The 12385-nt window shown below is 41.0% G+C and overlaps 1 protein-coding gene across 2 annotated transcripts in view; it reads left to right on the top strand.

The window, feature by feature from the left end:
• Nucleotides 1-12385, top strand: part of LOC124141363 (cilium assembly protein DZIP1L-like) — a 43777-nt gene that overhangs the window by 5664 nt on the left and 25728 nt on the right. For both annotated transcript variants that reach the window (XM_046509356.2, XM_046509358.2), the window contains exons 7-14: nt 1854-2078; nt 3201-3272; nt 3830-3935; nt 5586-5695; nt 6331-6438; nt 7793-7891; nt 9854-9922; nt 11018-11135. In XM_046509356.2, coding sequence (XP_046365312.2) covers nt 1854-2078; nt 3201-3272; nt 3830-3935; nt 5586-5695; nt 6331-6438; nt 7793-7891; nt 9854-9922; nt 11018-11135 — 907 coding nt within the window. The remainder of the gene's footprint in view (nt 1-1853; nt 2079-3200; nt 3273-3829; nt 3936-5585; nt 5696-6330; nt 6439-7792; nt 7892-9853; nt 9923-11017; nt 11136-12385) is intronic.

Here is a 12385-nt window from a genome sequence, read left to right on the forward strand (position 1 = left end):
GTTCACATGTGCTTTATAATAGGTTAGGCATGTGTTCACATGTGCTTTGTAATAGGTTAGGCATGTGTTCACAAGTGCTTTATAAGAGGTTGGCATGTGTTCACTTGTACTTTATGATAGGTTAGGCATGTGTTCACACATGCTTAATAATAGGTTAGGCATGTGTTCACATGTACTTTATCATAGGTTAGGCATGAACTTTAGGAAACGGGTGTAAAATATCTGTTGCTGGCGTATGGGTACTTGAAAAAAGACATTCTTTAATGCATTGTGATTTATCGTCGCCCCTGTAGGCTGGTGGTACACTCGCTGGGCTAAAGATATGAAGGTTGCATGCTCGATCCGCAGGAATATAAATAAAACATTTGTCATTTGATTTTACATTTTATTTCATTGTGTTCAAATGCAAAATGAATTTCTAGCAAGAAACATTCATATGTTACAATATTAAATGGAAGTTGTATTAATAAAATCACTGGGATATTTTATAAAATCCTGGGGATATTAATAACATATCATTTAACAAATATCCCGGGGATATTATATTAAACCCCAGGGATATTATAACTACCCTGTTTATGATATTTAACCTGGCTGGAGAACAATAGGATGATGTCACTGGAGGTTTAATATATAGGCCAGGCATGTGTTAAGTGGGCTGAAGAAATCAGCATGACCAATTGAAGTGATGTAAATTAATGGAGGTTTTAGATTTAAAGAATATATTAGCTTGCAAGGCCCAGTGACTTCCATGATGAGACTGTCTATGCAGAGTTGTGTCCCCTAGCTGCTGGGCTCTCAAGCTCCTCACAGCGATATCCCGTTTGCTGAGCTCTCTATACTATCGCTACCAGCAGTCAAAGCTCCCCACTGTGATAGGTGGCTACAACCATGCTTGGATTTGAACTCGCAACTGACTGACCCTTATGTTTTGAAACAAGTGACGGCTGCCGTGGCGCTGAATACTGTATCTATCCCTGCTTAATTATTTTCTTTGTCAGTTTGAATGTCTGTTTCATTACAACTATCAAGGGGGAAGTTGGTTGATTTTCCGATCAAACAACAAAAAAGTAAATTCATATGTGAAATATGGTCACTTGTTAACCTTTGAAAAATTAACTGATGGCATTCTCAAAGATATAAACAAAAGTATAAGCAAAAGTATAAACGTTACTACATTTGGGGTTAGAGGGCAAATGAAGGTGTCACGCTCTGGGAAGGAGCTTGCTGGGCTCTGTTGGATTTGTCCCATGCTCACCCTGATATCTAAGGCACCAGAATTTGGAGTGCTGAGTTATTTCCCTTAGTTGTGGAAAGATCCTCTGATTGTTGAATCCACGTAATAGGACAGATAATGATCCCTGTTCTATCACCATACCTGTGCTTGTGTGGACAGCTCCCTGTCTTCCATGGCTTTAGGCTTTCCTCCCAGATGAAGCTGCAGTGGTATAACTGAAGTACTGTTTAAAGTTGTATTATGATCTCAATAAAATAACTACAGCAGTTATGTAGTCATTTCAGTTCAGACAGTTCGGAGTGCAAACATGCTAGCGCTGACAGTATTCTTCCTTGAAGATCCGGGGTAGAATTGGTCTTCAGCAACACATTCTTGCCGTAAAAGGCTACTATGCTTGTCGTAAGAGGCAACTAACGAGATCGGGTGGTCAAGCAAGCTGACTTGGTTGATGCCTGTCATCGAGCCCAATTGCGTGGATCGATGCTCATGATATCAATCACTGGATTGTCTGGTCCAGACTCGATTATTTACAGACCCCAGTCATATAGCTGGAATATTGCTGAGTGCGGTGTTAAACAACAAACAAACAAACAAACAAAGTATTCTTCCATTTCAGTGTCCATACTGCACGAAGGCATTTCTGAACAGCTCCTTCCTCCAGTCCCACATCACTCGTCGCCATGGAGGCTCGGTGGGTGTGTCCAAGTCATCTAGCCCCACCCATGGAGGCAGCATCAATCAGACATTGGAGCTGGAGCTGCAGGCAATCAAAGAGAGGCTCCATATGACAGAATCACAGCTCAAGGATGAACGCAAAATGTTGGATTCACTGAAAAACAAAGTAAGTAGTAATAAGTGGTAATACCATGAAGTTTTTGACATGGGGCAAATTGATAATAAAGCTGGTCATGCCGATTTACATCTTCCCGAGGCAAGGGAGTTACGTGACTGTAAAAGTCCAGTTTCCAACCTTGCCGAACTAGGCTTGAATTTCTGGGCTCGATCGTAGCGCCACCGGTGGCTATTACGAGTTATGTCCCTTCTATGTCTCTCCTATTGAGCAATCAGATTCCACCTCTCATATCACTTGCATTTGCTTCAAACAAAATGGTGGCGCTCAGTCAAGACGATCTGATTCATAATCTTTATTTATTTTGTAATAGACCGTCTCCGTGGTCCAGTGGTTGAGCGTTCACCTGGAGAGCGGAAGGTCCGGGATTCGATCTCCAGCCGCGTCATACCAAAAGACGTTAAAAGATACTGGTTAACTCGAAGTCAGTATACTGTGTCCGAGTGGGGTATTGATGTTAAACTGCGGCATGGTATCTCAGTGAGCTAGCACTATAAATCGGCATCAGTCCGGACTAGTACAAGCAGCCACTCACACACTCATCATGCTCATGCATGCAAGTCGTTATATAAGTGCAAAATTGGACCCGACATTAAACCCCATTTCACCTCACCTATTTTGTAATAAAATTGGTCTTACCTTGCGAAGTCCATCAAATCCCTTTCGCACCTTGATGAAAAAAACACGAAAAAATTTGGTAAATATCTGTTTATGCCCAGTTGACAGTACACATGCTTTGCAAATACTGCAATTTAGCGAAATATGCTCGGCAGTTATGAGTCAGATGTCGATTTCGTTACACGATTTTGATTGGACTCTGCATAGACTCTTTAGTCCAGCCAAAACGTAACTCTGTAATTCCAGCCTAGTTCGGCAAGTGTGGAAACTGGACTTATCGTCAGTTACCTCCCTTGTCTAGGGAATATGTATGCATCGGTGCACTAATGAATCATGGTTACAAAATCCTGGATTATGTCATTGTGTGTACAGGTAAGCGTTCCCAGCAGTTTAATGGATTAATGGATGCTGGACAAAGTTTCACTGTATTATGATGGTTGATATTTTGATACATGTGATACATGGAGAGTACAAATGTTTAATGTCATTTTTCAGGAGAATAAGATATCATCTGTAGTGACGGCGCACATGCAGGCGTACAGGGAGTCGGAGGGCGGAGACCATGAGGTACCTCAGCCTGTATTGTTTACTGTCAACAAACAGTTCAAGCTGTGATCATGCACTTAATAATCAGTGCATTTATAATGTGCCAGATTCCATTCACCAAGTGGATACTCATAGCGCTACACTTTTATTACCCCGGTCAATGAATCAATGAGCACTCGATTTTCATTCTCAGCTCCCTGGGGAGTATACAACTCAAGCTGCCTGTGAGGCGCTAGAAGGTTAACAGCCACATTACCGTCTCATCCTACCGGGTACCCTCTCACTGCTGGGTGGACAGAGGCACATTTCGAACAAAGTCACTTACCTAAGGAGACATCACATGTGGTACATGTGCTTCAGTGTGGGGCTGTTTCTTTAAGATGACAGGAATTGAGTTTTTTGTGTCAGTCTGGTACGTCCAGAAGTACTGAATGTAGGCAATCATGTGGGGCAATTTATCCAAACCCAGTGCTATAGTGTTTCAGTGAATGCGGAGTCATTTTAATGTTTGAATCACTATGTGTGCTTAAATTTGTTGCAGTGACTATGTAATCATGGTAAGATTTTTTGTGTTTCAGGAGATCGAGAGAGTGAAGGAAATGTTTATGAAAGAACTTCAGGATGTCAATCAAAAGTATATGTCCTCCGAGCAGGCTCTTGTGGAGTTGGAAACTAGATTCGGTGGTAAGAAAATGTTGCTCCAAAATATATATTCTTTTAAGGGACAGGATGTCGACCATTCTGAAGCTTTGTTGGTCAACACACTAGCCGATAACCCCCGAGTTTACTCTGCTCTGCTTGTCTTATTGTGTTTCTGCTCCAGTGGCCACTTTGCGGGTGTTGGCTTATCACGTGACCAGACTCACTTATTGTGAAATAGGAACAGACAGGCCTAATGCAAGCCTTTCGGTGCGCTATACATATGTTGTTTTGCATAATTATATAGATACACTACTACAACTCCGATAGTGAGGTGCATAACAATATTGCTATAGAAAAAGCTTTAGAAAACACTCCGAAACATCGACATACTGTCCCTTTCATCTTTGTGTGTACTGAAACAAAGTAGAGAAAGCTGATGTTTAGAATGCTGTATTGTTTGACACTATGACCTAAACTGGTATCAGGTTGGATTTGAATTGATACTGTAAATCTTGAAAGTAACACGAGCGTGAATTAAATGCGAAAAATGCGAGTGGTCTTTGCTCGCATTATTAAACATCGCATTTATATCAACAATAAGACATTTTGGATAGCAGAAATACCAACTTAGACATACGCTGAAAACAAACAACTATATATTCCACATTACTGTTCATTGAGCAGCACTTGTAACAAGTACAGTCAAGCCTCGTTAATCAGACACTCGTTAATTCGACAATCGGCTTTATCCGACACTAATGTTGGGAACCGATTAAATCAGTGCTATTTAGACTCGTTAATCCGACAGTCTCGCACTCCGACTCTGACACACCTAATTTGCAACCAATTACCGAAATCACTCATTAAAAATCAGTCTCGTTAATCCGACACAGTGATCAGCGTACTCCGTGGTCATCTGCTCGGGAGTACACAGCCCGTGTTATGATGTAAGACGAGTTGGCTGGTAGACTTACAAACCTTTAAAGCACTAGGCATATATCTAATCAAAACAGGCCTACTTGGCCGCATTTAAGAATAAAAGTACAACAAACAAGCTGCCAATAAACCCTAAATTTCTAAACCTATAAAAACACACAAACTCCTTTTAGTTTCCCCCCCACCCCTCCCCCCTACCTCCACCTTTTATGGCATATTTCAAAAATCCAAAATTGCTCCCCAAATTAAGTAAGCAACCCTAAAGAGCCCCACCTTGGTTGCCTCACCTTTTCGGACATACCCTTTTCGACCAAACACTAAATGGCCTGGCGGGCCTGTGCGTGAAATACGCGAAATACGCGAAATACGCCTGTGCGCGAAAGCGCACGTTAAATTCCTAATTTAAGTTAGTAAGTGTGTGGAAGGATTAATGTAAAGTTGGATTGAGGTGAAGATTCGCCTGTAAACCCGAAAGAGGACATTTTCTTTAGATATACACTGATGCTTGAGAGGAGGGGGGTGTCGCATTCATATTCATTATTGAGTCGCATTTTTGGCTAGGGGCCAGTGGTCGCATTCTTTTGGAGATGCATTAATTTCACCATTTACAGTATTTTTGTCTGGCCTCTCTGTTTTGAGAAAAGGATTGCAGTGATGGAAAGAAAAATATTTTGTCTTCAACAAATCCCATCATCCCCCCCCCCCCCTAAGAATATTACATTGTGGGTCACCTCATGTATCTTTTGTCTGATCCAGCTAAAAGGTCAAACTTGGGCGACATCCTGGATGACGATGATAATGAGAAGAGCTTCCTACAGCGTCAGAAAGATGGTGTTCTCTTGCTGAAGGAGGAGTTACAGCACCAGGTAAGGAGATAAAAGAGGGGAAATGGAAAAAAAGGCATAAACATGTCACAACAATGTGGCAATTAGAAAGAGAATGAGTTGCCACGTGTTCAGCGCATGTGGGTCAACCGGCAGGAAAAGCATGCATGACCCTGATTGCTGGGAGGTGACCATGGTGATGCTAAGTGTGTTCGGGTGAACTGTTTTTTTAAGAAGTTGGAAACCTTTGTTTAGGCATTTTTCTACTTAGGATTGAAAAGAAAAGGAAAGAAATGCAAAGTGTGAGATAGAATGAGTATTATAAATGTACAGTTTATTATAAAATTTACAATTTCTTTCTTCAGAAGTCCCTTGTGTCTGTGAGTTTGAGGGTCGTAGTGACACTGACCTGTGATAATGAATAATGATGCAGAGGTTTACCTGGGCTTCCCTGTCTGGGACTCTCGATCATGCTCCTCGGGGCCTAGGCAGGGAAATAGGAGACCTGATGGGACCACTGTACCAGCAACATTTGATATATAGTATCATCATGATCATGTATACATGAATCTGTAAGCTAATCTCAGATGTACGTTTCCTTGTTTGGAGCAAAACTTAGGAATTGAGTGAAGAATAAAGAACATGATAAGTCTATGATAATGTGAATGTCATTGTAGGTTCTGACAGTCGAGTCTAAGCTGAAGACAGAGTTGGACAAACAGGATAAGAAATGGCAGAAGAAGGTTCACAAGATGACGAAGCAGCACGCTGATGAACTGAGGAAGGTGGGTACTTCCATGTTGGTTTGTGTTGTGTGTGTTGTGTTGTTTAGTGCTGCACTCAGTGGTGTCTGGACCCTATCAGTCAGTCATTTAATTAGTGTGCAACTATCCACACTGCTGGGGTACCATTTTACACAGTCAACCAAGTTGGGGGTGGGGCAGGTGTGTGTGTGTGTGTGTGTGGGGGGGGAAATTCTACCTGGAATCCCCATGGGGGGTAAGTGATCATTTGGGTGGTGGCCTCTTACAAGCAGTATAAGTTGATGGGGACCAATTCTACCCGGAAATCCAGTGTGGGGGGGTGACCGATCAATTATGTGGCCCGGAATCCACACGAGTGTCAGCAGAGTACTAATTTCAGGGTTAGAAATTAACACTAGCCCGCTAGCCCGAGGCTAGAACAAATTCATTCGGGCTAGTACAAATTTCCCCGTTGTTTTAATATTGCAAAGTCATTTTATCTTTACCGGGGCTAGTGAAGCTTTTGAGTTTAGTTCTAACCCGGAATGTACCCCTCATAAATGATACCTTGTTATGATGTCCAGGGGTCTAATTATGAAATATATTTACATTATCTAACGACATATACCATTTTCATCAATTGTGTTTTATATAAAATCTGTGTTGGCATTTATTGTTACATGATGGTCCAACTTTACATTCTGATGGAAATTCAAAATATGACTGAATAGCACACCGATGTTCACATATCAGTTTCCTAGCTTGTAAAGGACGTCCATCTTCCATTGTGGATGTGGGAAACAAACCTCAGTTCTTGGCTATTCATCTATAAGGCTGAAAAATAATAGTCTTGGTTCTCAGGCACTGCCCGCATCATCACAAAGTCCGCAAAACGTTTCCTTTTTTTTTCCTGTTTCAAAGAAATAAAAAAATCCTAATACTTAAAAGCAATGTGATCCAATATAGCACACAGTTACTTCCCTTTAAATGTGCACTGCTTTACTGCGCATCTCGTGTAATGGTCATAGCGGCAATAGGAGTTTGTATGCTTGTTTATGTAGGGAGGCCATAATCTAGGTAAATGGTACTCAACTGTTTATTTGGTTACATACTAGTTTGAACAAGCAAACAAAAAGCAACATCCACCGCTCGCCCACATTATATTTTCAAAAGTCATTGCCTGAGAATTAATTCTTTTACTTTTTTAAGACTAATAGCTTCATCTATTTTCCTCCCCCATTAGATGTGATGGAGACAAGGACTTATCATGCTCAACTGCCATTGTGCCCATACAATCCTCATTCTGGTTTGTTTTTATACAGTGGAACTGTTAACAAGGGATTTCTTTAGAGTTGAGCTGCTGTTTATCCTTGTGTATTGTTGTCTCATGCTGCAGCTGAATGATGCCCTAGAACACACAAGTCGGGAGACAGGGAGACGTGCCACCACACCGGAGGCTCGACAACAGCAGCAGCAAGTAGAGAACCTACTCAGGGTATGACAGTAGATGTGTGTGTGTCTATTATAGTCTTGGTCAAGTAGAGAACCTACTCAGGGTATGACAGTAGATGTGTGTGTGTGTCTATTATAGTCTTGGTCAAGTAGAGAACCTACTCTGGGTATGACAGTAGATGTGTGTGTGTCTATTATAGTCTTGGTCAAGAGGAGAACCTACTCAGGGTATGACAGTAGATGTGTGTGTGTGTCTATTATAGTCTTGGTCAAGTAGAGAACCTACTCTGGGTATGACAGTAGATGTGTGTGTGTCTATTATAGTCTTGGTCAAGAGGAGAACCTACTCAGGGTATGACAGTAGATGTGTGTGTGTGTCTATTATAGTCTTGGTCAAGTAGAGAACCTACTCTGGGTATGACAGTAGATGTGTGTGTGTCTATTATAGTCTTGGTCAAGAGGAGAACCTACTCAGGGTATGACAGTAGATGTGTGTGTGTGTCTCTAATAGTCTCTGTGAAGTAGAGAACCTACTCAGGGTATGACAGTAGATGTGTGTGTGTCTCTAATAGTCTTGGTCAAGTAGAGAACCTACTCAGGGTATGACAGTAGATGTGTGTGTGTCTATTATAGTCTTGGTCAAGTAGAGAACCTACTCCGGGTATGACAGTAGATGTGTGTGTGTGTCTATTATAGTCTTGGTCAAGTAGAGAACCTACTCTGGGTATGACAGTAGATGTGTGTGTGTCTATTATAGTCTTGGTCAAGAGGAGAACCTACTCAGGGTATGACAGTAGATGTGTGTGTGTGTCTATTATAGTCTTGGTCAAGTAGAGAACCTACTCTGGGTATGACAGTAGATGTGTGTGTGTCTATTATAGTCTTGGTCAAGAGGAGAACCTACTCAGGGTATGACAGTAGATGTGTGTGTGTGTCTCTAATAGTCTCTGTGAAGTAGAGAACCTACTCAGGGTATGACAGTAGATGTGTGTGTGTCTCTAATAGTCTTGGTCAAGTAGAGAACCTACTCAGGGTATGACAGTAGATGTGTGTGTGTCTATTATAGTCTTGGTCAAGTAGAGAACCTACTCCGGGTATGACAGTAGATGTGTGTGTGTGTCTATTATAGTCTTGGTCAAGTAGAGAACCTACTCGGGGTATGACAGTAGATGTGTGTGTGTCTATTATAGTCTTGTTCAAGTAGAGAACCTACTCAGGGTATGACAGTAGATGTGTGTGTGTCTATTATAGTCTTGGTCAAGTAGAGAACCTACTCAGGGTATGACAGCAGATGTGTGTGTGTCTATTATAGTCTTGTTCAAGTAGAGAACCTACTCAGGGTATGACAGTAGATGTGTGTGTGTCTATTATAGTCTTGGTCAAGTAGAGAACCTACTCAGGGTATGACAGCAGATGTGTGTGTGTCTATTATAGTCTCTGTCAAGTAGAGAACCTATTCAGGGTACGACAGTAGATGTGTGTGTGTCTATTATAGTCTTGGTAAAGTGGAGAACCTACTCAGGGTTTGACAGCAGATGTATGTGTGTCTATTATAGTCTTGGTCAAGTAGAGAACCTACTCAGGGTATGACAGCAGATGTATGTGTGTCTATTATAGTCTTGGTCAAGTAGAGAACCTACTCGATAATGTTCAAGACAACTTTTTCTAAACTGTTGATTTTCTGTTTAGTGCAATTCCCCATCATAAATAGATCCCAACATTTTGAGCATTTAGAAAATGAGACAGATTAACAGAATCTTTTTTAAGCATGGTTAAATGTAAAAAAAAGTATTGATACACATGACGATGAGCAAAATACATCAGACATGGTCGTTCATTGTTGCAATGCAGCATGTGGTGTTAACAGAGGTGTTCAGATTAGAAACACATTCAGTTCAAAGACTGCTTCTCCCTGATTGTTGGGGGCGTTGTTACCCAAGGTCCTGGCTGTAACCGTAAGGAGATTACAGGTGAGATTGTTGAACTCTGTTGTTGCATATTCCAGAGGTCGCGGGAGCAGGAGAAGATGTTGACCTCTCAGGAGGAAATATTGAAGAAGGAAGTTGACAAACCAGTAAGTGTGTAAAACATGCATGAAGTCTGGGGTAGTTCTGGGAGGATTCCTGTTAATGTCTGTGATGCCAGTGGAATGATTCTGGATACATTGAAATGTTCCTTGAAAACACCAAGATTAAAATCATTAAGGAATGAAATGAAATATCAAAACCAGTCATTGTTTACCTACCCATCAGTGAAATTAGGAGTTACATGACCCTTGATAAGTTAAAAGTTTTGTGGGTCAGGGATTAAAATGCCATGGTACTAAATCTTAAGGACCCGGTCACTCCCCTTGATTTTGTACATTTTTTACCATTCATTGTAATGCGCTTGTTTAACATGTTTGAGATGTTTGATTTCAACTTTTCTACAACCTTGTATATCCAGTGTATCATAATTTCTTTCTGCCATGGTATACACCCTGCAGGGTTAGAACTTAACATGGGCCCGCTAGCTCGAGGCTAGTGTGTGTGTGTGTGTGAGTTGGGTTTCACGCCGCTTTTAACGGTATTACAGTTATATTGCGGCTGGTCAGCTTAATGTGGGAGGAAAGCCCAAAGTGATGCAGGTCTCCGATGTTTACCACTTCTGTGAAACCCACGAGCACGGGTATGGTGCTGACCATGCTGACAAACCTAGAAACATAATCAAGGCGAAGCAGGATTTGAACCCACAATCATAGGTTTCTGGCGTGCCCAAATCGCGGCGCTTACAAATTCCTGGGGGCTTGTACAAATTTCCAAATTTCTCCATTGTTTTAGCCATTGAAAACGTTACAAGGGCCTGTTATCTTCACCCAGGCTAGGAAAGTTTTTGCGTTTAGTTCTAACCCTGCCCTGGACCCATTCGCTTCGTTTAGATTCAATGGACACTGCTGAAAATAGCCATCCAATCAAATAACCATGTTCTGTTACTTTTTTGCATGAGATAGAAATTCTGTGCTTAGTTAGTTATTAGAGAGTTGGAGATGTAATGTCAATACCAAAAACAAGCTATGGTGTTGAATGGGTAGTGGGTTTATCATAGTAGAATGGAGATGTAATACTCAGGATAGCTGAGGTCTTACAACCCGTTGAAGCTGAGAGCTGCAGTGACTGAACTTTGTCTTCAGATCGTCACGTCCCAGGTAACTCACCTGTCCATCCCCAAGTCTCCCCGTCCCCCACGCCCCTCATCACCTGGCAGGATGATGAGCATGGTGCCCAGTGATGAGGATGATGAAAGCACAAGTAAGTTGTTGACTACAGGAAGGCTTGTGGTGGAGACAAGCAGCACATCAGAGAATTCTAATGACTAGAGCTTCAATGATACTTTGTCGCGGCACTCTACTTACCGTGGTAGTAAGATATTTTGATAGTAAGGTTGTGATATGTTGCATATCATAGTAGTAAGGTTGTGATATGTTACATATCTTGATAGTAAGGTTGTGATATGTTGCATATCATAGTAGTAAGGTTGTGATATGTTACATATCTTGATAGTAAGGTTGTGATATGTTGCATATCATAGTAGTAAGGTTGTGATATGTTACATATCTTGATAGTAAGGTTGTGATATGTTGCATATCATAGTAGTAAGGTTGTGATACATTACATATCTTGATAGTAAGGTTGTGATATGTTGCATATCATTATAGTAAGGTTTTGATACGTTACATATCTTGATAGTTAGGTGGCGATATGATACAAATCTTGATAGTAAGGTCGTGATGTGATACAAATCTTGATAGTAAGGTTGAGACATGGTGCAAATCTTGATAGTAAGGTCGTGACATGATGTAAATCTTGATAGTAATGTTGTGATATGTCATGTTGGGAGAGCTAATGGACATACCTAAGTGATACATTTATTTGGGGTGAAACGATACAAGGTCACAATATGATACGTATCATGATACACAGGTCACCATATGATACATATCATGATACACGGGTCACTAAACATATCATGATACACAGGTCACCATATGATACATATCATGATACACAGGTCACTATAAGTATCATGATACATAGGTCACCATATGATACATATGATACACAGGTCACTGTACGTATCATGATACACAGGTCACTATACCTATCATGATACACAGGTCACTTTACGTATCATGATACACAGGTCACCATACGATACATATCATGATACACAGGTCACTATACCTATCATGATACACAGGTCACTATACATATCATGATACACAGGTCACCATACGGTACATATCATGATACACAGGTCACTATACGTATCATGATACACAGGTCACTATACCTATCATGATACACAGGTCACTATACGTATCATGATACACAGGTCACCATACGATACATATCATGATACACAGGTCACTATACGTATCATGATACACAGGTCACTTTACATATCATGATACACAGGTCACTATACGTATCATGATACACAGGTCACTATACATATGATACACAGGTCACTTTACATATCATGATACACAGGTCACTAT

The sequence above is a fragment of the Haliotis rufescens genome, unplaced genomic scaffold, assembly GCF_023055435.1.
Source record: "Haliotis rufescens isolate VD_foot unplaced genomic scaffold, xgHalRufe1.0.p SCAF_25, whole genome shotgun sequence".
NCBI lineage: Eukaryota > Metazoa > Mollusca > Gastropoda > Lepetellida > Haliotidae > Haliotis > Haliotis rufescens.